The sequence below is a fragment of the Haemorhous mexicanus genome, chromosome 23 (assembly GCF_027477595.1).
Source record: "Haemorhous mexicanus isolate bHaeMex1 chromosome 23, bHaeMex1.pri, whole genome shotgun sequence".
Classification (NCBI taxonomy): Eukaryota; Metazoa; Chordata; class Aves; order Passeriformes; family Fringillidae; genus Haemorhous; species Haemorhous mexicanus.
Genome location: NC_082363.1, coordinates 6,487,158 through 6,511,902, shown reverse-complemented (window position 1 = coordinate 6,511,902; position 24,745 = coordinate 6,487,158). Strand labels below are relative to the sequence as shown.

The window sequence follows — 24,745 nt, the reverse complement described above, 5'->3', positions numbered from 1 at the left end:
AGGGAGGAGAGGGCAGCTCTGCACCCCTGCAGCCTCTTGGGTTGTGGTGCTGAGAGGAGGCAGAGGAGCCTTTGCACCTGGGAAGGGCCCTTGGAGCTGGGATTTATTTGTGGGAATCACAGCAGCAGCCACTTCATATCCTCCTCTGCTGGGTTTATGCCCTTGGCCAAAGGGCTCTTTGCTCCTCCAGAGCAGACACAGGGGGATTTTTACATGGATTGCAGTCAGATTTGATTTTTTGTCCATAATACCTGAGGTTTCATCAACTTTTTAACCATGGCAGATTTGCCAAACTGGTGCAAACTGAATTTTTTTTCCTCTGCCAGTTCATTAAACCCTTACCCCAGTAATTTTCTGAGATTATGGCACTTGCTGGATTTCTAAAGCCACCTAGTTTGGGTTTCTAAAGCCCATAGAGAGGGATAGAAATGGAAAAAATAAACAAAATCACAGCAGCAACCCCTTCATATCCACCTCTGTTGGGTTTATGCCCTTGGCCAAAGGGCTCTTTGCTTCTCCAGAGCAGCCACAGGGGGATTTTTACATGGATTGCAGTCAGATTTGATTTTTTGTCCATAATACCTGAGGTTTCATCAACTTTTTAACCATGGCAGATTTGCCAAACTGGTGCAAGTTGATTTTTTTTCCCTCTTTCAATCCATTAAACCCAAATCCCAATAGTTTTTAGAGTATGGCACCTAAAGCTTTGTATGGCACCTTCTAAGGCCACCTAGTTTGGGTTTCTAAAGCCCATAGAGAGGGATAGAAATGGAAAAAATAAACAAAATCACAGCAGCAACCCCTTCATATCCTCCTCTGTTGGGTTTATGCCCTTGCCCAAAGGGCTCTTTGCTTCTCCAGAGCAGCCACAGGGGGATTTTTACATGGATTGCAGTCAGAATTTGATTTTTTTTCCTCACTTTTTAGTGCTTGTCCACAAGACCTGAGGTTTCATCAACTTTTTAACCATGGCAGATTTGCCAAACTGGTGCAAATTAATTTTTTTTTCCTCTGCCAGTTCATTAAACCCCTACCCCAGTAATTTTCTGAGATTATGGCACTTGCTGGATTTCTAAAGCCACCTAGTTTGGGTTTCTAAAGCCCATAGAGATGGACAGAAATAGAAAAAATCAACAAAATCACAGCAGCAGCCCCTTCATATCCACCTCTGTTGGGTTTATGCCCTTGGCCAAAGGGCTCTTTGCTTCTCCAGAGCAGCCACAGGGGGATTTTTAGATGAATTGCAGTCAGAATTTGATTTTTTGTCCACAAGACCTGAGGTTTCATCAACTTTTTAACCATGGCAGATTTGCCAAACTGGTGCAAATTAATTTTTTTCTCCTCTATCAGTCCATTAAACCCAAATCCCAATAGTTTTCTGAGAGTATGGCACCTTCTAAAGCCACCTAGTTTGGGTTTCTAAAGCCCATAGAGATGGACAGAAATGGAAAAAATAAACAAAATCACAGCAGCAACCCCTTCATATCCTCCTCTGCTGGGTTTATGTGGTTTATTTTTTGCCCTAAATAAAAAATTGCCATTAAATGATAAAGAGCATAAAGGAGCCAATACCTCCCCTCTGCAAACCAGCACTGACAGGACTGAACTGCTTCAATCCCTCTTCATCCTCCTTGGCCTTGCAGTGAAAGAAAAGGTTTCATTTGCTGGTTTTTGGTTCCTTGCAGAAATTAGCTGTGCACTCAGGCATGGACTATGCCATCATGACAGGAGGGGACGTGGCCCCCATGGGCAGGGAAGGGGTCACAGCCATGCACAAACTCTTTGACTGGGCCAACACCAGTAGGAGAGGGTAAGTTGAGCTTTTCTTTAATCCTCTGTTTGGGTTTTTCCTCCAAAAAGCCTCACCCACAACTACAACAGTGTGATTCAGCCCTGAACTTGATTTATTTTAAAATAAATGAATTGTTAGAAAGCAAGGTGTTGATCCTGCAAGAACATTGCTTTTCCCTTTGGGGGGACAGCAGATCTCTTCTGAAATGACCCATGGAGCTGCTCTATCAATTACTCAGTATAATTATTATCATTTCATGATATTTGCAAGAATAATCACAATAATTAGTTGCTGTTCCTGAGTGAGGCAACACAGAATGTCCTGAAGTTTTCCTTGATTGGCTGAATCCTTGTTAATTAGTAATATTTTAAAAGCTGAAAGCATTTGTTTTTCTGTCCTCTCAAACCCTTTTTCCACCAACTTTTCCAGATCAGTCACACTTTGATTGTCTGATCTCACCAAGCTGGAGGAGACTTCCTGCCCACTTGAAAGCTGGGACAGTTTTCCTTCAGGGTGATTAATGATCTGACAGTAATTAGAAGATTAGCACAAATCAGGTGTTCACACTCTGCATGTTCCCTGTTGCAGCTACTCAGATTTTAAACACTGATGGTATTTAAATGCAGCTTCTGGTTTACTTTGGAGCCTCAAAGATAAGAAATAAAAGAGTGAATGATAAGAAATAAAAGAGGATAAAGAGGAGATATTGACATTAAAATCACAAACAGATATTGACATAAAAATCACAAACAGGTATAAAATATCAGGTATAAAAACCACAAACACAAAAAAAGAACTTTTGCTTTTTCAGTCACCTTTAAAATCAAATTTTAATCTGCAGAGACTCCTCAGGTTGAGGCTGAATTTTGGCTCCCTGATTTTGTAGGAGTGTGTGGTTCATTTGCTCCTGCCAGTTTAAATGGATTTTTGCACTGCAGAGATTCTTGTCCAGCCAGGATGGGAAAATTCAATATTGAACTTTCAGGAGGTGTCACTTTGGCTTTTGTGCTGGTTTGGGCTCAGATCTGGAAATGTGATTTATGTGTTCTCTGATTGCTTGAGATGGACATTATCTTACAGTGTCTCTTTTAATCCTTGCTTCATTCATCATCTAAATCTTTCTATTTCCCCTTACAAAGAAAGAAAAGCAGGGATTTCAAAGCAGGATTTAAATTTTTAAGCTTCTATCCCGAGGAGCTATGAAGGGAAGGTGTTAGAATTTAAGTGAGCTTAGAATTTAAGTGACAAGTTGGAAGAGATGTGAGGATACTCAGCTGGATGCCTCCATCCAGGAATTCTTTTACAACACTGCCTGGCTCTGAATTTCTCTGCCCTGATAAAAAATTTTGTTCATTTCAGCTCCCTACACTGTCTGATCAAAGCTTACACGTGTCCATAAAATCAATATTCTCACCTCCAGCAGCACTGAAGTATTTAAACATCTTTAATTCTGAATATCCACCAGCATTAGCTGTTTCCCATTTAGCTGAAATTGTGCTAACAGCCACTTTTCTGTAGAGAATATTTGGGAGAAGCTGGGGCTGGGTGGAAGATGTTAACAGGCCTGAAATCCCCTGGAAAAAAAGCTGGGTTTGAAGTTAGGCAAGGAGGAAATACAAGCTGTGACAGCTTTATGAGCAACCTGCTTCTGTTATTGATAAACATCTTTACAGGCTCAGTCCCTTGGGAAGAGCACTGCCCTTGGGTTAGAAGTGAATTTATTTTGGTGAATAATTCATGGATTTTATTAATTCACTTCTCCACAGGTAGCAAAACCATTACATTAGTGCTGCTGTGGTTTGGGAAAGAAAAACCTCATGAAATTACAAAGCAGGCTGAGGGCAGGACTCTGGTTTGAGCTTTTCAGAGGGGCAAAAGGAGGAAAAATGGCAGGGAGGTGTCACTGTCACCAGGATTTCTGTACTGTGCCCTGCACACATCTCCCTGAAGGGGAGGGAATGCTAAAATAGCACTTGAGCAGGTCTGAATTTCAATGGCAGTGACAGCCAGCACAAACTCCAGCCTGTGCCCATGAGAACTCCCACCTGGATTTCAAACTCCACTGGAGTTTAAGGTCATGGGCCTTAGCCTTGCTCCATTCTGCTTCTGGACAGCAGGGACAGAGCTCCAGAGGCCTGGGGGCAGATTTATGGCCCGGGGTGGGTGAAATAAATCCATTTTTCAGCTGCTGGGCTGGGCCAGGTGCACACCATGGACAGGTTGCTGCAGCTCCAAAATGCTGCCTGAGGAAATGAAGTTCCTTGTGCAATTCTTGGGGTGTTGGCAGCTGTGGGCAGGAGGATCCTGGAGCCAGCTGAGCCTCTTGGAACCCTGGGCACGGAGAATTTCAGGTTTCTGTGCTGCCAGGCACTGATCTCCAGGAGAGCATTGCATTTGAGGCTGAGGAGAAGCTTCCAGAATGGAATGCTGGAGCTGGGATTGTGGGGGTGGATTTGGATAGAAGGGTGTGATGTCACAGGCTGGGAAACTCAGAGTTTGGGGTTTAGAATACAGAAATATATGGGGAGCAAGGTGGAGGTTTTAGGGCAGAGGCTGGACCTTCTTCAGCTTCTCCTTTTTCTCCTTCTTTTTCTCCTTCTTTTTCTCCTTCTTTTTCTCCTTCTTCTTCTTCTCCTTCTTCTCCTTCTTCTTCACCTTCTTCTCCTTTTTCTCCCTCTTCTTCACCTCCTTCTCCTCCTTCTTCTCCTCCTTTTTCTTCTTCTCCTTCTTCTTCTCCTTCTTCTTCTCCTCCTCCTCCTCCTCCTCCTCCATGGGTTTGGGTGGTTTTGTGTAATTGATAAAAACTCCCCATTGCAGCCACAGGTGGTTGGTTATTGGGCTAAAAGTAAAAATAATTGAGGTGTCATTTCTGAATTGGACACTTTATCCTTGAAAGGCCTTGCAGAGAGAGACAGAGCTCCATTTTTAGTTTGAAGTGCTGCAGAACTCACAGTTTATAGGACAATAATACAGATAAAAACTAACAAACATCTGAGTCCAAACAAGAAATTCCATCTCACACATTCCATCCCAACCCTGGCTAAAAAAGAAGCAGAGTCTCCCCAGGCCTGCCTTAGCCTGTCCTGTCACTGTGGGTGCTTTCCTTTTGCAGCCTCCTGCTCTTCGTGGACGAGGCAGATGCATTCCTGAGGAAAAGGGCCACAGTAAGTGCTGGGTGTGTGTCTGCTCTGCTCCTGCTCCTTCTCCTGCTCCTGCTCTGCTCCTGCTCCTTCTCCTGCTCCTGCTTCTGTTCTGTTCCTTCTCCTGCTCTGTTCCTGCTCCTTCTCTTGCTCTGCTCCTTCTCCTTCTCCTGCTCTGCTTCTTCTCCTGCTCTGCTCCTGCTCTCTCTTGCTTCTGCTCTGCTCCTTCTCCTTCTTCTCTGCTCCTTCTCCTGCTCTGCTCCTTCTGCTTCTCCTCCTCCTTCTCCTGCTCCTTCTTCTCCTCCTCCTCCTCCTCCTTCTCCTTCTCCTTCTCCTTCTCCTTCTCCTTCTCCTTCTCCTTCTCCTTCTCCTTCTCCTTCTCCTTCTCCTTCTCCTTCTCCTTCTCCTTCTCCTTCTCCTTCTCCTTCTCCTTCTCCTTCTCCTTCTCCTTCTCCTCCTCTGCTCCTTCTGCTCTTCTCCTTCTCCTGCTCTTCTCTTCTCCTGCTCTGCTCTTGCTCTTCTCCTCCTGCTCCTTCTCCTGCTCTGCTCCCTCTGCTCTTCTCCTTCTGCTCTTCTCCTTCTGCTCTTCTCTTCTCCTCCTCCTGCTCCTGCTCTGCTCCTGCTCTTCTCCTCCTTCTCCTCTCCTGCTCCTGCTCCTTCTCCTTCTCCTGTTGCAGTGTTGCTGTGAGGGTCCCCAGGACGAGGTGAGAGATGAGAATTGACTCAAGTTCTCAGAAGGCTGATTTATTATTTTATGATATTATATTACATTAAAAGGAAATTATATACTAAAACTATACTAAAGAAAGAAAAGCTACATCAGGAGGGTAGAAAGGAATGAGAATAAAATCCTGGGACTGACCAGAGTCTGACACAGCTGGACTGGGATTGGTCATTAAGTACAAACAGTTCACATGGAACCCATCAAAGATGCACCTCCAGACCACATTCCAAGCAATCAGATAATTATTATTTACATTTCTGTTTTGAAGCTTCTCAGGAGAAAAACCCTGCAAAGGGATTTTTCCTAAAATATCACAGTGACATTCTCCTGCTCCTCCTTAAATAAAGGAATATAAATAAATTGTCAAATTACAGAATTCCCTTTGTCCTTAATGCTGATGAAAGCTCTGACCTGTGTGCAGCCCTCAGCAGCTGATCCTCCTTTGGGTTTCATCTTTCAGGAGAAAATCAGTGAAGATCTCAGAGCAACTTTAAATGCATTTCTGCACAGAACAGGGCAGCACAGCAACAAGTGAGTATCCACTTCCAGCAGCTGATATTTCCCTGGCTTGAGAAAAGTCTATAAAGGGTCCCTGGTGCACAAATGGAGGTTGGAAATGATCTGTGCTGCTGAGGGATTGGACAAAATCTGCAGAGAATATTCTCCTTTCACTTGATGTGCTGGATGTAGCCTGTTCCTCCTTCAGATTTTCCTGGCACTTGGAAATCAGAGCAGAAGGAAAATTTTTTCCTGAAACTTTGATGGTATTTGGACATCTTGGGTGTCTTGATGTTTATATTTTCTTTCTGTTTATACAAGAGCCCAGGAAAATCACTACCACAAAAATTCCCAGTTATCCTGGCTGGATGCTTCCCTGGAAAAACACTCGAGTGGTGCTTGCTCCTCTGCAGTGACCTCTTCCCCTCTTGTGCCTGTGTGGGCAGGAGCTCTGAGGCAGCTGAGTTCCTTCTGACTCCATTTCTTCCCCTGTGGGATCCCAGAGCTGATCAGGGTGGCACTGGCACTGTCCCTTTGTCACCTCCATGGGAACTCCCTGCTGACTTTGGCCAGAGCCATCTCCTGCCTGTCGTGATGGAGAGGTGACCTTCCCTCCACCTTTCTCTAATCATGTTGGATTTTCTGGTGTGAACTTTAGAATTTCTCCTGTCACAATTGAGCCATAAGAAAAATTCTCTCTGGCTTTATGTGAGGAAAGGGAGATTTTTAATGATGAGCTCCCTTCAGAGAGGCTGGAGTGAAAAACTTTTCAAGTAACCTCATGACATTGAAATAAATATCCTGGAAGGACATAAAATTCCAGGATATTTTCTCTCCTTGGGGTCTCTTGAACTTGTTGGAACCCTGTGACTGACAATTGTTTGTGTGTCTGTCCCAGAGGTGCCTGGGAAGGGGTGGTTTTTCTAAAATAAATCAATTGTTAAAAAGCAAGGTGTTGATCCTGCCAGAACTTTGCTTTTCCTTTTGGGAGGAGAGCAAATCTCTTCTGAAATGATCCATGGAGTTGCTCTATAAATTGCTCAGTAGAATTATTATTAATTCATGACATTTGCAAGAATAATCACAATAAATATTTGTTCTGCAAATCAGGGACAGGCAGGGGATGGTTTGTTTTTTTTTTTCTTTCCCCTGATTTTAAATTGCTTTGGAAGAGCTCTGGGGTTTTTTTGGGTTTGGTTTTGGGGTTTGTTTGTTTGTGTTTTTTTAATGGGTGCTGGGGATGGTTCTTTCTTTTCCCTGATTTTAAATTGCCTTGGAAGGAGCTCTGGGAGTGTTTTTTGGGTGCTGGGGATGGTTTTTTCTTTCCCCTGATACTAAATTGATTTGAAGGAGCTCTGAGGGTGCTTTTTGGGTGCTGGGGATGGTTTTTTCTTTCCCCTGATTTTAAATTGCTTTGAAGGAGTTCTGAGGGTGCTTTTTGAGTGCTGGGGATTTTAAATTGCCTTGGAAGAACTCTGGGAGTCCTTTTTGGGTACAGAGGATGGTTTTTTCTTTCCTCTGATTTTAAATTACTTTGAAGGAGGTCTGGGAGTGTTTTTGGGTGCTGGGGATGATTTTTTCTTTCCCCTGATTTTAAATTGCCTTGGAAGAGCTCTGGATTTTTTTGGTTTTGGTTTTGGGATTTTTTGGGGTTTTTTTTTGGGTGCAGGGGATGGTTTTTTCTTTCCCCTGATTTTAAATTGCTTTGAAGGAGCTCTGAGGGTGCTTTTTGGGGTGCTGGGGATGATTTTTTCTTTCTCCTGATTTTAAATTGCCTTGGAGGAGCTCTGAGGGTGCTTTTTGGGGTGCTGGGGATGCTCAGAACAGCTGAGCTCTCCTTTGCAATGAGCTCTGCCATTGAATTCAGCCCTGATGTCAACCATGAGCCATCTGAGGACACTGAACATGCCCTGGTGATTCATGCACTGCTTTTTACTTCTGAGCAGCCTTATTGCTGCTCTGGGCAAGGAGCAGTGGGGTGAAATGGGTGAAATGGGCTGTGTAAATGGGGTGCTTTGGTGAGACCCTGAGGAGAGCTCTTCCTTCAGCAGGGAATTGGCACCAGGACTGGGAACTGCTGCCTTTCAACTTCCCAAAATCATCTTGTGGGGTAGCAAGCTGCCTGAATATCAGGCAATCCTTAATGCAGGCTTGTGTTTGTGCAGGTCTTTGTTGGTAGAAAAGTCTTGGCTTGGCCAAGTTATCTCCAGAAATGACAGCAGAGAACAGGGCCCCTTGCAGCCAATGATTCAGCCAGACAGCAAGAACATCAATATTCCAATAGCTGTGCTTAAAAGCCCATTTCAAATTATTAGGCACTGTTAAACTGGTGGCATCAATTAAAGCATTGAAGCATTGGCACAGGGAAGAAGCATCATTACAAAGCAATAAATAAAAAAAAGGATTTCCAGCTCCAGAATGCAGCAGGACCTGGAGCAGCACATCTGTACCAGGCAGAGCTTGCTCTGCACACTTCAGACTGTTCTGAACAGCCCAAAACACATTTTGGGATGCTATTAAAGCAATTTCTGAGGAATCCAGGTTGGTTTTTTCAGGTGATGAAACATCTTTGATCCCAACCACGGGAACCACTCCCGCCATTCACACTCACCTGATCGATTTGGATTTTTATGGCTTTGTCAGTCTATCCTTTATTTTTTTTTTCCCCCTAATTCCAGGTTTATGCTTGTTTTAGCAAGCAACCAGCCAGAGCAGTTTGACTGGGCCATCAATGACAGGATAGATGAGATGGTGAACTTCGAGCTGCCCCGGCTGGAGGAGCGCGAGCGCCTGGTCAGGATGTATTTCGACCAGCACGTCCTGAAGCCAGCCACAGAGGGCAAACAGTGAGTGCCCCTCACAGCTCTCCCACCCTGGAGATCCCCCTTGGTTTTCCTCATCCCCTTTCTTGTGTTTTCTGTCTTTAAACCCTCTTGCAAGAAGCAGCACAAGACTTGGGAGATGCCTCTCGATGCGAGGCCATCCCAGAGTTTTTGTCGTGCCCTTAAAATTCAGGAGGCAGTGATGCCAGTGGGAACTCCTGTGGTGTGGCTGCACATCAGCCAAAAGGTTGTTCTGCTTTTCAGGAGGTTGAAGCTGGCCCAGTTTGATTATGGCAAGAAGTGCTCTGAGATTGCCAGGCTGACCGAGGGCATGTCCGGCCGGGAGATCTCCCAGCTTGCTGTGGCATGGCAGGTGAGAGGGGATTTTGTCCTCCCTCCCTTTTCCCTCCCTTTTCCCTCCCTTTTTCCTCCCTTTTTCCCTCCCTTTTTCCTCCCTTTCTTCCCTCCCTTTTCCCTCCCTTTCTTCCCTCCCTTTCTTCCCTTTTTCCTTCCCTATTTCCTTCCCTATTTCCTTCCCTTTTTCCTCCCTTTTTCCTCCTTCTTTCCCTCCCTTTCTTCCCTCCCTTTCTTCCCTCCCTTTCCTCCCTTTTTCTTCCCTCTTTCCTTACCTTTTTCCTCCCTCTTTCCTTCCCTTTTTCCCTCCCTTTTCCCTCCCTTTTTTCCCCTCTCTTTCTTTCCTTTTTCCTCCCTTTTTCTCTCCCTTTTTCTCTCCCTTTTTCTCTCCCTTTTCTCTCCCTTTTCTCTCCCTTTTCTCTCCCTTTTCCCCTCCCTTTTCCCCTCCCTTTTTCCTCCCTTTTTCCTCCCTTTTTCCTCCCTTTTTCCCTCCCTTTTTCCTTCCCTTTTTCCCTCCCTTTCTTCCCTCCCTTTCCTCCCTTTTTCCTCCCTTTTTCCTTCCCTATTTCCTTCCCTTTTTCCTTCCCTATTTCCTTACCTATTTCCTTACCTATTTCCTTACCTATTTCCTTCCCTTTTTCCTCCCTTTTTCCTCCCTTTCTTCCCTTTTTCTTTCCCTTTTTCATCCCTTTTTCCTCCCTCTTTCCTTCCCTTTTTCCTTCCCTTTTTCCTTCCCTTTTCCCTCCCTTTTCCCTCCCTTTTCCCTCCCTTTCCTCCCTTTTTTCCCTCCCTTTTTTCCCCTCCTTCTCCCCTCCTGGGAGGTTTCAGGCTTTAATTCTGGAGTCTCAGCTCACCTCTCCCTGGGCAAGTTCCATTTGTCCCTAGGGTGGTCCCAGACCCCTGCTGCCTCTGGGCTGGTGTTGGGATTTCAGCACAATTCCTCATCCCATCCAGAGCAGCAGCTTTGATAATCCCTGCTGGGGAATCCCTGGTGGACTTTAGGTCCAGCAGGTGAGTTTGGGGTCACTTTGGGGTCACTTTGGGGTCACTTTGGGGTCACTTTGGGGTCACTAGAAGCAAAACTGGAATTACAGCTGAAAAAAAATAGATATTTCTTCCATACATAAAAATAAGAAATGCAGAATTTGGAGTAGAATTATTCACATGCTCAGCAAGCTTTAGTGTTGTTTTTTTATTTAATTTAAATCAGGTTTAATGTGTTGTGTTTTTATTTAAATCAAGCTTTAGTGTTGTTTTTTTTAATTTAAATCAGGTTTTCACCTTAAATCAGGTTTGTCACAGCTGCCAGTTCCTTACTGGGTTGTGTGTTTTCAAAAACTAACCTAGAAATATCAGCTGAAGGAATGTGCTCCAGTTTGTGTGCCGTGGAACCTTCTCATGTCAGCTTCCTTTCAGGCCTTGTAAAAACAAAGTGGCTTTTTGTTTAGTTCTTCAATTTTTAATTTAGTTTAGCAGCCCCCAAACATCTGACCAAGTTTGTGCATTTCATTCCTTCTGCTACTGATTTTCCACCTTTTAAGGACCATAAATATTTATCCTTTCTAGTAGAAATTAATTTGAATTGCAGCACTCATGAGCTGAGGTCCAGTTGGAGTGCTGTCAGTTATTTTATTTCTTTGGTAGCACACAACTGGTTAATTTTCCTGTATTATTTTTATGATATTGAATCATATTTCAAAATGTGGCTTTGCTGCCAACTATTTCCTGTAATAAGAAATTGTGATAAATGCTGCTTTGCTTTTTATCACCCCTTATCAGCAAGTTTGTCATTTCTCCCCAGGAATGACCTCAGCTTTTATCATTTATCCTTTAAGTGCTGCTGGAGGAAGGAAAAAGGTGGGGGTGACTAATTTTCCCTGACAGCTTTTAAAAATGTTAATAGTGCTGGCAGCACTGTGAGCAAGGTTTGATGTGAAATTGCAGCAGGAAGTTGTTGAGCTCCTCTCTGCTCTCATGAAACACTCAAAGGCCTTTAAAAAAAAATACTCAGGAGAGGGGAGTGGGGAGAAATGTTTGAGTGGGTTGGATGTAGCAAGAAACTTCAGTTGTGGGAAAATCAGGGTGGAAATCAAGAGTGGAAATCAAAAGTAGAAATCAGGGTGGAAATCAAGAGTGGAAATCAGGGTGGAAATCAGGAGTGGAAAAATCAGGGTGGAAATCAAGAGTGGAAATCAGGAGTGGAAAAATCAGGGTGGAAATCAAGAGTGGAAATCAGGAGTGGAAGTCAGGGTGGAAATCAGGGTGGAAATCAAGAGTGGAAATCAGGAGTGGAAGTCAGGGTGGAAGTCAAGCTGGAAATCAGAGTAGAAATCAAGGTGAAAATCAGGAGTGGAAATCAAGAGTGGAAGTCAAGGTGAAGATCAGAGTGGAAATCATTGTGGAAATCAGGGTGGAAATAAAGAGTGGAAATCAAGAATGGAAATCAGGGTGGAAATCAGGAGTGGAAATCAAGAGTGGAAATCAAGAGTGGAAATCAGGGTGGAAATCAGAGTGGAAGTCAAGGTGAAGATCAGGGTGGAAATCAGGAGTGGAAATCAGAGTGGAAATCAAGAGTGGAAATCAAAAGTAGAAATCAGGGTGGAAATCAGAGTGGAAAAATCAGGGTGGAAATCAGAGTGGAAATCAGGAGTGGAAGTCAGGGTGGAAATCAAGAGTGGAAATCAGAGTGAAAATCAAGAGTGAAAATCAAGAGTAGAAATCAGGAGTGGAAGTCAGGGTGGAAATCAAGAGTGGAAATCAGGGTGGAAATCAAGAGTGGAAATCAGGGTGGAAATTGGTGAAAATCAAGGTGGAGATCAGGGTGGAAATCAAGAGTAGAAATCTGGGTGGAAATCTGGAGTGGAAATCAAAGTGAAAATCAAGGGTGGAAATCAGGGTGAAAATCAAGGTGGAAATCAGGGTGGAAGTCAAGGTGAAGATCAGAGTGGAAATCAGGGTGGAAATCAAGGTGGAAATCAAGAGTACAAATCAGAGTGGACATCAGAGTGGAAATCAGGGTGGAAATAAAGAGTGGAAATCAGGGTGGAAATCTGGGTGGAAATCAAGAGTGGAAATCAGGGTGGAAATCAGGAGTGGAAATCAGAATGGAACTCAGAGTGGAAGTCAGGGTGGAACTCAAAAGGACCTCATTTCCTGTTGGTCAGGAAGGGGAGGGAGCTGTGCCAAGGTCAGTGGCAGCCCCTGGGCATGAGGGCATCCAGGCTGGCATGAGAATGGTCTGGGAGCTCCCTGCCAGAGCTGGTGATGCTCTGGGGGTTCTTTTTCACTCACTTGTGATGCCTGATTGGGCTTTGAGCTTCTCTATTTTCCATCTCTTTGTAACCCTGCAGTTCTTTAGTGTAGAACTCCAAACTCCATGGACAGTGGGAGCTGCTGCTCCCCATTTGGGGCAGACACAACAATTCCTCCCCAGGGCTGGCAGTCAAGGACACCTCACTGCCTCAGGATCCAAAAAAGTTAAACAAAAATGAGTTTGGGGGCAGCAAACTTGGGGTAAATTCCTTCATTACCTCAAGCTGTAATTGGGAGATTAAACCCCAATATGCAAATGGACCAAACTTATAAAAATATGAAAACCTGTTGTCCATTTTTGGGATGAATTTGGAGCTGGGAACAACTGGAGCTGCTGTTCCTGCCCCAAAAAAGTTAAAAATTAGTTTGGGGGGAACAAACTTGGGGTAAATTCCTTCATTACCTGAAGCTGGAATTGGGAGATTAAACCCCAAATATTCAAATGGCCCAAACTTATAAAAATATGAAAACCTGTTGTCCATTTTTGGGATGAATTTGGAGCTGGGACCAACTGGAGCTGCTGTTCCTGCCCCAAAAAAGTTAAAAATGAGTTTGGGGGGAACAAACTTGGAATAAATTCCTTCATTAGCTAAAGCTGTAATTGGGAGATTAAACCCCAAATATTCAAATGGCCCAAACTTATAAAAATATGAAAACCTGTGACTTGTTGTCCATTTTTTGGACGAGGAATTTGGAGTTTGGAGCTGCTGTTCCTGGCAGGAACCCTTTGGGTTTTTCTGTGTGACCCCCTCAGCAGCTTTGGGGAAAAGCCCCTCTCCAGGCAGGTGAATTTCCTCCCCCCTGTTGGTGTTTTAGGCCCGGTTTCAGCACTGGTGTAGGATCAGGGAAGGTTTAAGGCTGCATTTTCAAGCCTCTGTGGCAGAGTTTTCCTGCCTCCCTGCTCTCCTTGCCGTGCTGCTGGTGCACCCCTGTGGATGGCTGTGCTCTGAACTGGGTCAGGGAGCTGAGCAGAGACAAAAATAGCTTGGCAAGATGAGTTCACTACATAGCTAAGTGCTCAGGGTAGGAAATTACTCCAAAATTTCTTCAGGAGTCAGAAATTAACTCCAAAAAATCCTCATCAGGCTGGATGCAGCAGCTGTAGGGTGTTTGTGCCCCACAGACACTCTGTGATCTAGCAAGATCTCATTTTTGGTCTTTTAATTCCCTTTTAAATCAAGGTGAATTAAAAAATAGACCGCCAAAGGTGGGAGATAATTGATTATAGAATATCCTGAGCTGGGAGAAGCCCCCTGGGGTGGTCCAGGTGCATCTCTGGGCCCTGCAGGGGTCAGAGTCAGAACCCCACCTGTGCCTGGGCTGAGCAGCCCCTCTCTGAGTGCACACTTGAGCCTCAGTCCTGGCCACAGGCAGGTTTGGGTGGCCCTGGGGGAGTTTGGAGCCTCTGGGATCATCTTCCCTTCCTCAGCTGGATCCCAGAGATGCTTTTGGGGGAAATTCTGAAGCTTTAGGGGGTGAAAGCATCACAAGCATCAGCAGCAGTGGAGCTCCCACGAGGATTCTCCTGCCACTATTGCCTTTAAAAACTGTGGGGGTGTTCTCAGGGCTCCCAGGAGGAGGGAAGGGATGAGAATCCTGACTCCATGTTTCAGAAGGCTGATTGATTAGTTTATTATATATATTAAAAGAAAATCATCTATGAAAACTATACTGAAAGAATAGAAGAAAGGATATAAAATGATAATAAAATCTTGTCACTGACCAGACAGCTGGACTGGGATTGGCCATTAATTAAAAACAACCAATCCCAGATCCACCTGGTGCATCCCACAGCAGCAGATAATCCTTGTTTCCATTTCATTTCTGAGGCCTCTCGGCTTCTCACAAACCCTAACAAAAGGATTGTTCATAAAATACATCAGTGACAAAACCCCATCCCAGTTAAACTGAGCAGGAGCTGCAGCTTTCAGGGGCTGAACTCCACCCTGAGCTGGGCTGAGCTGGCTTGGCTGTCCCTCCCATGGAGTTCTGCCCACTGCTCTCTCAGCCTGGCTCTGGCTGTCCTGAATTTACCAACAGGAGAAAAAAATAAGAAGCAGAAAAGCCAAGAGTGTAACCTCTAGCAGTGGGAGAAATATTGCTGTCTGGCAGAGGCCAGAGTGTGCGTGCTGAAAATCCATTTTCATCTCTCCTGCAGGAGCCTGAGCATTCCCTTCTGTCCTTGTGCTTTTCCATTGCCCTCTGTGGCTCCAGCATGGGCTCTGCATTTTCACCTTAAAAATCCCCCTCAGCTCAGTTTGTGCAGAGTTCTCAGCCCTGACTCAAAGCTGCTGATGTGCTTTAGGTAAAATGTCAAAACCTGCAAGCAACCTTTCACTATTCCAAGCTGTAATCTTGGAAAACTGTTTTGGCAGCACTTCAGGAGAATTCCCAGGAGTTTGATGTCCCAGTGTGAGCTTCCTGTCATTTCCTTGCCTTTTATGCCACTGCCATAAATGCCTTTTTATTTTACTCCCTGAACCTTGTTTATATTTTAAAAATAGCTGTTGTATTTTTGTGGGGGATTTTTTTATTTTTTCATCAGGCTATTTTCATTATAAATGGGATTTAAATGATACAGATGAGTCTGGCCAGGTTCAAATAAACCACAAATCTTGGCTGAAATGAACCATGAGGTCATTCAGGCTGGACTTGTCATCTGTTCCATCCTCACCAAACACAATTATTTCATAATTGAGTTTGAGGGATAAAACAGGAATTGCTGCACTGGAGAAAATGGGTTAAAATTTGCCCACGCAGGAGGCAGAGGTAGGAATATAAATGAGGCTTGGTACCATTTTTCTGTGTGTGCAAGCTACTCCCAGAAGGGGCAGCTGCTTCTCCCATTTGCTTTCTTGACAGTGAGGGCCTGAGGCTTTCTAAAAATAGAAAGTCATTGAGAAAATCAGCAGAGCATGAACTGCACAGCTTGGCAGGAGGTTCCACCCTGGGCTGGATGGGCTGTGCAGTGCCAGCGAGGAGGGCAGGCACAGCATCCTTCCTCCCTGAGCACAAAAAAAGCTCTTTTTTTATTTTCAAACACCCCACCAGGGCTGCATTGAGAGCCCCGTCTGTATTTTTATTTTTATTTTTATTTTATGAAGAATTTTTATTTTACTAAGAACAAAAATGTCAAGGGGGGTGAGTGAGGGAGGTCTGAACAAAACCTTTGCAGGGAGGACAGGAGAGGTGCTGGGGGAATATTTGGCAGCCTCAGTGCTGAGGATCCTGCTCAGGCAGTGAGAGCAGCACCAGAACTTTGGAGAATAAAGAAATAGAGAATAAATAGAAAATAAATAATAACTAAATAGAGAATAATAAGAATAACTAGAGAATTCTCTGTTTACAGACCTGTTCCTTCCCACCAGGGCTGCATTGAGAGCCCTGTTTGTATTTGTATTTTTATTTTTATTTTATGAAGAATTTTTATTTTAAAACAAATAAAAATGTCGAGGGGGGTGAGTGAGGGAGGTCTGAACAAAACCTTTGCAGGGAGGACAGGAGAGGTGCTGGGGGAATATTTGGCAGCCTCAGTGCTGAGGATCCTGCTCAGGCAGTGAGAGCAGCACCAGAACCTTGGAGAATAAAGAAATAGAGAATAAATAGAAAATAAATAATAACTAAATAGAGAATAAATAAGAATGACTAGAGAATTCTCTGTTTGCAGACCTGTTCCTTCCCAAGGCCAGGCTGAACTCCTGGTTTTAAGCAGGACTTGGCAGTGCTGCCTGGAGGAAGGATTGCAGAGGGTTTGGATTTTGCAGGAAAAACCAGCTCCTGCCAGCTCTGAGACCTTTTGTGGTCCAACCACTTCCCCTTCAACAAAAAGGCTGGAAAATGGGTTAGAGGAGCCTAAAAACCAGCCTGGATAAATAATTCTTTCTCCTGCACTGAGGTGTTTCTTCTTGCATCCCCTCAGTGATGTCAGCCCTAACCTGGGGGGGTGGCAGAGCTCCAGCTCGTCCTGGGCTGTGCCCTCTGCCCCATGGACACCCCTGGGCAGGGGAGGTGGCACAGGGTCACACCTGAGTTTGGTCCTGGGCTGCTTTTGCTGTCAGGCTCCTCAATTCCTTGCTGGAATTGGTGTTTTGCAGCATCCCTAGTGGATGGAGCCTGGGGGTGATGCCTGAAATCCAAGGGACGCTCGCTGGCACGGGGGACAGGAGGGTTGGCACCTGAAAATCCAGGATGTGGGTGGAGGTTGGGGCTCTTAGGGCCAGGCAGGAGGGCTGGGGGAGCTGCAGGGCTCCCAGCCCTGATCCCAGTCCCTGTGCAGCCAGGGGGTCTGTGTGCAACAAAGGGATCTGTGTGCATCAGAGGGATCTGTGTGCATCACAGGGATCTGTGTGCATAAAGGGATCTGTGTGCATCAAAGGGATCTGTGTGCATCAGAGGGATCTGTGTGCATCAAAGGGATCTGTGTGCATCACAGGGATCTGTGTGCATCACAGGGATCTGTGTGCATCACAGGGATCTGTGTGCATCACAGGGATCTGTGTGCAGCCAGGGGGTCTGTGTGCATCACAGGGATCTGTGTGCATCAGAGGGATCTGTGTGCATCAAAGGGATCTGTGTGCATCACAGGGATCTGTGTGCAAAAAGGGATCTGTGTGCATCAGAGGGATCTGTGTGCATCAGAGGGATCTGTGTGCATAAAGGGATCTGTGTGCATCACAGGGATCTGTGTGCATCACAGGGATCTGTGTGCATAAAGGGATCTGTGTGCATCAGAGGGATCTGTGTGCATCAAAGGGATCTGTGTGCATCACAGGGATCTGTGTGCATCACAGGGATCTGTGTGCATCAGAGGGATCTGTGTGCATCAAAGGGATCTGTGTGCATAAAGGGATCTGTGTGCATCAAAGGGATCTGTGTGCATCAAAGGGATCTGTGTGCATCACAGGGATCTGTGTGCATCAGAGGGATCTGTGTGCATCAAGGGATCTGTGTGCATAAAGGGATCTGTGTGCATCAAAGGGATCTGTGTGCATCAAGGGATCTGTGTGCATAAAGGGATCTGTGTGCAGCTCTCTGTACAGCCAAGGGATCTGTGTGCATCAAAGGGATCCCTGTGCAACCAAGGGATTTCTCTACAGCCAAGGGATCCCTGTGCAGCCAAGGAATCTGTACAGCCAAGGGATCTCTGTACAGCCAAGGGATCTCTGTGCAGCCAAGGGATCTCTGTGCAGCCAAGAAATCTCTGTGCAGCCAGGGGATCTCTGTGCAGCCAAGAAATCTCTGTGCACCCAAGGGATTTGTGTGCATCCAAGGGATCTCTGTGCACCCAAGGGATCTGTGTACCGCCAAGAAATCTCTGTGCAGCCAGGGGATCTCTCTACAGCCAAGGGATCTGTGCAGCCAGGGGATCTCTGTGCACCCAAGGGATCCCTGTACAGCCAAGGGATCTCTGTGCAGCCAGGGGATCTCTGTGCAGCCAGGGGATCTCTGTGCAGCCTGGGGATCTCTGTGCAGCCAGGGGATCTCTGTGCACCCAAGGGATCCCTGTACAGCCAAGGGATCTCTGTGCAGCCAGGGGATCTCTGTGCAGCCAAGGGATCTGTGTGCACCCAAGGGATCTGTGTGCAGCCAAGGGATCTGTGTACAGCCAAGAAATCTCTCTGCACCCAAGGGATCTCTGTGCAGCCAAGGGATCTCTGTGCAGCCAAGGGATCTCTGTGCAGCCAAGGGATCCCTGTACAGCCAGGGGATCTCTGTGCAGCCAGGGGATCTGTGCAGCCAAGGGATCTGTGCAGCCAAGGGATCTGTGTACAGCCAAGGGATCCCTGTACAGCCAAGGGATCTGTGCAGCCAAGGGATCTGTGTACAGCCAAGGGATCCCTGTACAACCAAGCTCCCTCATTCCCTGCCTGCTCACGGGAGCACTTGCAGAGGGAGGAACCAGATTTAGAACTCTGCAGCTCGGGGGCTGCTCTGTTACCTTGGAGATGGGTGCAGCTGACAGCACAAGCATCCTTGCCTTGTGTGCTGTGCTGGCATCTCGGGGTGGCCAGGCTGAGCCCCAGCTGTCCTGCGTGTCCCCTGCACGAGGGACAGCCCCTCTGCTGCCTCACAGGCCTGTTCCTTTGGGGACAAAGGTGGCAGGAGCTGCCCCAAGGAGCTGTGGTCACCTTTGTGCCAGCAGAACTGGCATGGGGACTTGGGAGGCATTGAGTGCAGGGTGGGAGCTGCCACAGCACACAAGTGATGCAGGGAGGTTCCTGAGGGAGTGCAGGAGGAAAGCAGGATAAGGCACATTAAACATCATTTTAGAGGCACATTAAACCTCATTTTAGAGGCACCACGTTGCCCATGTTGCCCCCAGCACTCTGTTCTGCTGTGCAAGTGTTTAAACCATTTTCTGTTGCTCTGGACAGAGTGGTTCCATCACCCCCTCACCCACCTCTCTTCACGTTATTGGCTTCACATGTACAGCTCTTTTAGGGCAGGAGAGGAAATTTAAGGGAGCCAGATGTTGGGGTCTTTCCTTCTCAAAACCAGGCTTCACACATGCAGCTCTTTTTGGGCAGGAGAGGAAATTTAAAGGAGCCAAATGTTGGGGTCTTTCCTTCTCAAAACCAGGCTTCACACATGCAGCTCTTTTAGAGCAAAAGAGGAAATTTAAAGGAGTCAAATGTGGGGTTTTTCTTCTCAAAACCAGGCTTCACATGTACAGCTCTTCTAGAGCAGGAGAGGAAATTTAAAGGAATCAGGTGTGGAAGTGTGGGGTCTTTCCTTCTCAAAACCAGGCTTCACACATGCAACTCTTTTTGGGCAGGAGTGGAAATTTAAAGGACCCTAATGTGGGTCTTTTCTTCTGAAAACAAGGCTTCACACATGCAGCTCTTTTTGGGCAGGAGAGGAAATTTAAAGGACCCTAATGTGGGTTTTTTCTTCTCAAAACCAGGCTTCACATGTACAGCTCTTTTAGAGCAAGAGAGGAAGTTTAAAGGACCCTAATGTGGGTTTTTTCTTCTCAAAACCAGGCTTCACATGTACAGCTCTTTTTGAGCAAAAGAGGAAATTTAAAGGAGCCAAATGTTGGGGTCTTTCCTTCTCAAAACCAGGCTTCACACATGCAGCTCTTTTTGGGCAGGAGTGGAAATTTAAAGTAGCCAAATGTGGGGTTTTTCTTCTCAAAACAAGGCTTCACATGTGCAGCTCTATTAGGGCAGGAGTGGAAATTTAAAGGACCCTAATGTGGGTCTTTTCTTCTGAAAACAAGGCTTCACATGTGCAGCTCTTTTAGGGCAGGAGTGGAAATTTAAAGGAGCCAAATGTGGGTTTTTTCTTCTGAAAAGAAGGCTTCACATGTACAGCTCTTTTAGAGCAAAAGAGGAAATTTAAAGGAGTCAGGTGTGGAAGGTTGGGGTCTTTCCTTCTCACAACCAGGCTTCACATGTACAGCTCTTCTAGAGCGAGAGAGGAAATTTAAAGGAGCCAAATGTGGGGTTTTTCTTCTCAAAACCAGGCTTCACATGTGCAGCTCTTTTAGGGCAGGAGAGGAAATTTAAAGGACCCTAATGTGGGTTTTTTCTTCTCAAAACCAGGCTTCACATGTACAGCTCTTTTACAGCAAAAGAGGAAATTTAAAGGAGTCAAGTGTGGAAGTGTGGGGTCTTTCCTTCTCAAAACCAGGCTTCACACATGCAGCTCTTCTAGAGCAAGAGGGAATTTAAAGGAGCCAAATGTGGGTTTTTTCTTCTCAAAAGAAGGCTTCACATGTACAGCTCTTTTAGGGCAAGAGAGGAAATTTAAAGGAGCCAAATGTTGGGGTCTTTCCTTCTCAAAACCAGGCTTCACACATGCACCTCTTTTTGGGCAGGAGAGGAAATTTAAAGGAGTCAAATGTGGGGTTTTTCTTCTCAAAACCAGGCTTCACATGTACAGCTCTTCTAGAGCAGGAGAGGAAATTTAAAGGAATCAGGTGTGGAAGTGTGGGGTCTTTCCTTCTCAAAACCAGGCTTCACACATGCAACTCTTTTTGGGCAGGAGTGGAAATTTAAAGGACCCTAATGTGGGTCTTTTCTTCTGAAAACAAGGCTTCACATGTGCAGCTCTTTTAGGGCAGGAGAGGAAATTTAAAGGACCCTAATGTGGGTCTTTTCTTCTGAAAACATGCAGCTCTTTTAGGGCAGGAGTGGAAATTTAAAGGAGTCAAATGTGGGGTTTTTCTTCTCAAAACCAGGCTTCACATGTACAGCTCTTCTAGAGCAGGAGAGGAAATTTAAAGGAATCAGGTGTGGAAGTGTGGGGTCTTTCCTTCTCAAAACCAGGCTTCACACATGCAGCTCTTTTAGGGCAAGAGAGGGAATTTAAAGGAGTCTAATATGGGTTTTTTCTTCTCAAAACCAGGGATTTTATTCCCAGGAAATCCAGAGGTGGGCAGAGCTCATTGGCGATCGAGGAACGAGAGCGCTGTGGGGGAAATCCCAGCTGGGGAAGGGAACAGCAGACAGGCAGCAGTCTGGAATGTCCCCTGCTGGTGGGACATGCCATCCCTGAGGTGTCTGAGGTGTCCTTGTCCCCACAGGCAGCAGCCTATGCCTCGGAGGACGGCGTGCTGACCGAGGCCATGATGGACGCGCGCGTGGCCGACGCCGTGCGGCAGCACCGGCAGAAGATGGAGTGGCTGAAAACAGAAGGTGCAGAAGCAAACAAAGAGACTGCCAGGAACCCCCTGCTGCCTTCCCCCAAAGGGACACCGGTGTGAGGAACCTGCAGGATTCACCTGAGCAGAGAAAAAAAGGCAAAGGTTTGGTGGGGTGGCCCGTGGAGAGCAGCCCGTGGTGCCAGCGAGGGGCTGCCGTGGGTCTCGTGGCTTTGAAGTGCAAAAGCAGAAAAGCAAAATGGGTTCAATAAGGCAGAAACAACTGAATTTATTAAAGGACCCCTTGGTGAAACACCACTGGTTGTGTTGGTGTCTATGGCCTGAGCTCAGATCCTTCTGAGCTGTTTCTGCAGTGTGCCAGGTCCTGTGGGAACCCGGGGATTGTCCAAGCCTGACCTCCTGTGCATTTCAGTCTGATGGGTTTGTGCTCCACAGTGCCATTTCTCACCCTTTTAGCCCCAGATCCTGCCCATGACACAGCTCCTTGCTCACTTGTATTATCCTTCAGAGTAAATTTTTCTCTGGATTCACTGGTCAAGTTGGAGTCAACACAAGTGGTCTGAGAGCAGCCCCATATTTTTCCCCAAGTAAATCAATCACTTTTCTCCGTGGAGAGATGAGTTTGGGGCACACAGAAGAAGCATGGTGTGAAGAGAGAGGTGAGTGGGTCTTGTTTGCTCCCACTGCTGCCATCAAGCTGCTCTTGCCACACAAATTTTCTGCTGCTTTTCTGCAACAGCTGGGAAAATGTGCCATTGTCAAGCCCTGAACACGAGCCTGCCTTGATGAGATGACATTTGTTCTTCTGTGCATATGAGAGACAGGTTAGAAAATCTCCTGATTTATTTTTTTCCTCTGGATTTGAACTGGATTTGAACTCTGTGCTCTGCTCTGAGGCCTCTTCTGTAGCTACACAGCTCAAACACATTGGCCTGACCTAAATCTGTGCCCTTGCTGAGCTGTTCTGCTCACACAGGAGCTGCCACCAGCCCCACTTTGGCCATGCTGAGCTGTTCCCTGGCAGGAGCTGGCACTTCTGAGATTCCTCTGCTTCTCCTGCCCCTCCTGCCCTTCCAGGCCATGGGCACCAGAGGCTCAGGCTCCTCTCTGCAGGCAGCTTGCACCCAGAATTGAACAGTGAAATAATGAATTTGTTTTCAAATCAGTTTTGGATCTTGGAGCTTCCCTGTTTTCCCAGCCAGCAGGAGCCAAAAATCTGTCCCAGAACGTGGGGGAATCCCACAGCCCTTCCTCAGAGGTCAGGACAGCTCTGCCCACACCTTCCCAGCTCTGTTTGCACCTCCTCCTGTCACCCCCCTGCCCCAAAACCGGGGAGCTGCTGCTCTGGGGTGCCCCAGAGGGTTCAAGGGGCTGGGGAAAAAAAACCACTCAGATGCAAAACATGCAAAAAACTATTTTACTGACAAACAGCAAAGGATGGGCTTAGTTCCAGGAGCTGAACTGGTTCTCTATTATACAAACATCTTATTGAAAGGGAAGGAATGGCTGAAATACACTCACTTGTTGACCCAAATAAAATCACAGTGTGCTTTTTCTATTGCCTCCCCCAGCCCAAGCTCTCTGCACCTTCTGCTGCTCCCTTCAGCACAGGCTGGAGAGCACAAAGCCCTGGCTGAAATCTGCCTGTGCAAGTGTATTTAATAAAAAAAAAAAAATAAATTAGCCATTATTGCTTTTCAACCACAGTAGAGATGATTCTGTGATTAGACTCAGAGCAGAGTTTAACCTCTCTGGCAGTCTGGGCTGTGCCTCTCCCTGCCTGATGCATGCAGCAGTGGTTTGGGTGCAGGGCAAAAGGAAAAAGGGTGAAGGATCAGGGCAGGCAGCACTCCAGGCTCTGTCCTGCTGTTTCAGGAGTGAAAATCCTCCCCAGGGAGTGCAGGGCCTGAGCCAGCCTGGCTCACCCTGCTGGGAGGGCCAGGAGGGGCCTGGGGACCCCTCTGGAACAGAAATGGGGGTGCCAGAGGAGGGGCAGGGGACAGGGTGACACAGACACAGCTCAGGACACACGGACACACAGCAGGGTCCCCACAGCCCAGCTGGGGTGAGCAGCTCCTCCTGGCTCTGCCTCATCTTCCCTCTCCTCTTCTTCCTCTCCTTTAGTTTCTCTCCTCTTCTTCCTCTCCTTTACTTCATCTCCTCTTCCTCCTCTCCTTTACTTCATCTCCTTTTCCTCTCCTTTACTTCATCTCCTCTTCCTCCTCTCCTTTACTTCATCTCCTCTTCCTCTCCTTTACTTCATCTCCTCTTCTTCCTCTCCTCTGCTTCCTCTCCTTTCCTCTCCTCTTCCTTCTCCTCTTCTTCCTCTCCTCTCCTTCCTCTCCTCTCCTTCCTCTCCTCTCCTTCCTCTCCTCTTCTTCCTCTCCCTGCTTCCTCTCCTTCCCTCTCCTCTCCTTTCTCTCCTCTCCTTCCCTCTCCTCTCCTTGCCTCTCCTCTTCTTCCTCTCCTCTGCTTCCCCCTCCTCTTCTTCATCTTCATCTCCTCTCCTTCCTCTCCTCTGCTTCTCTCTCCTCTTCTTCCTCTCCTCTCCTTCCCTTTCCTTTTCTTCCCTCTCCTCTGTTTCCTCTCCTTCCCTCTCCTTCCCTTTCCTCTTCTTCCCTTCCCTCTCCTCTCCTTCCTCTCCTCTGCTTCCTCTCCTCTGCTTCCTCTCCTCTTCTTCCTCTCCTCTTCTTCCTCTCCTCTGCTTCCTCTCCTTCCCTCTCCTCTCCTTCCTCTCCTCTGCTTCCCTCTCCTCTTCTTTCTCTCCTCTCCTTTCTCTCCTTTACTTCATCTCCTCTTCTTCCTCTCATCTCCTCTCCTTTCTCTCCTCTCCTTCCTCTCCTCTCCTTCCCTCTTGTCCTGTTTATTTTTTTTTTTCAAAATCCCTTTTTATACAACACAAACATTTTTACTATGTAGAAAAAATTTTCCCCCTCTTCCAGATCCTCAGATTTTTATGGAATTTTGCCATGGATCAGCCAGATCAAACCTAACAGGTGTGAGCCATCACTTCACCCTTTCCAGCTGCTTAATTTTTAATATTTCAGCCCAGCTCAGCTGCCAGAGCAGGACAGAGCCAGGCTTTACATTCAGTCTGAGTTTAGTCAGTGGAAAAATTGATTTAAAGTGCTTTTTTCTCCCTTTTTTTTAACATAACCAGTTCCAGGGGCTCAATATTTTATCCTTATCCCAGTGGAATTTTCTCCCCTACAAAATGCTGTCCCCACTTGTTGATAAGTGCTCAAGGAAAAGTCATTCCTTAGATCCTAAGGAATTTTGGACATCACAACCAGGAATGACAGACAGACAGACGGACACAAATATGGACCAGGCAATTATTCAGGTCCAGAAAAAACCTGGGGCTCCAAGACAAGAGGCACTAGGGAATAGCAAAAGTGGGAAATGGCAGAAAAATGGGAATATTTGGGCAGTTTGGGGGTTTGTAATGAACTGAACTGGGCACAGGAAATTAAAAACTGACCCCAAAACACAGAA

General features: G+C 46.4%; 1 protein-coding gene across 1 annotated transcript in view; it reads left to right on the top strand.

The window, feature by feature from the left end:
* The window catches only part of ATAD3A (ATPase family AAA domain containing 3A), a 39,102-nt gene extending 17,555 nt beyond the window's left edge, over positions 1-21,547 (top strand). The window contains exons 11-16 of the mRNA XM_059866569.1: positions 1,686-1,810; positions 4,905-4,956; positions 6,117-6,187; positions 8,833-9,000; positions 9,241-9,349; positions 21,173-21,547. Coding sequence (XP_059722552.1) covers positions 1,686-1,810; positions 4,905-4,956; positions 6,117-6,187; positions 8,833-9,000; positions 9,241-9,349; positions 21,173-21,352 — 705 coding nt within the window. The 3' untranslated portion in view covers positions 21,353-21,547. The remainder of the gene's footprint in view (positions 1-1,685; positions 1,811-4,904; positions 4,957-6,116; positions 6,188-8,832; positions 9,001-9,240; positions 9,350-21,172) is intronic.
* The last annotated feature ends 3,198 nt before the right edge of the window (positions 21,548-24,745 follow it).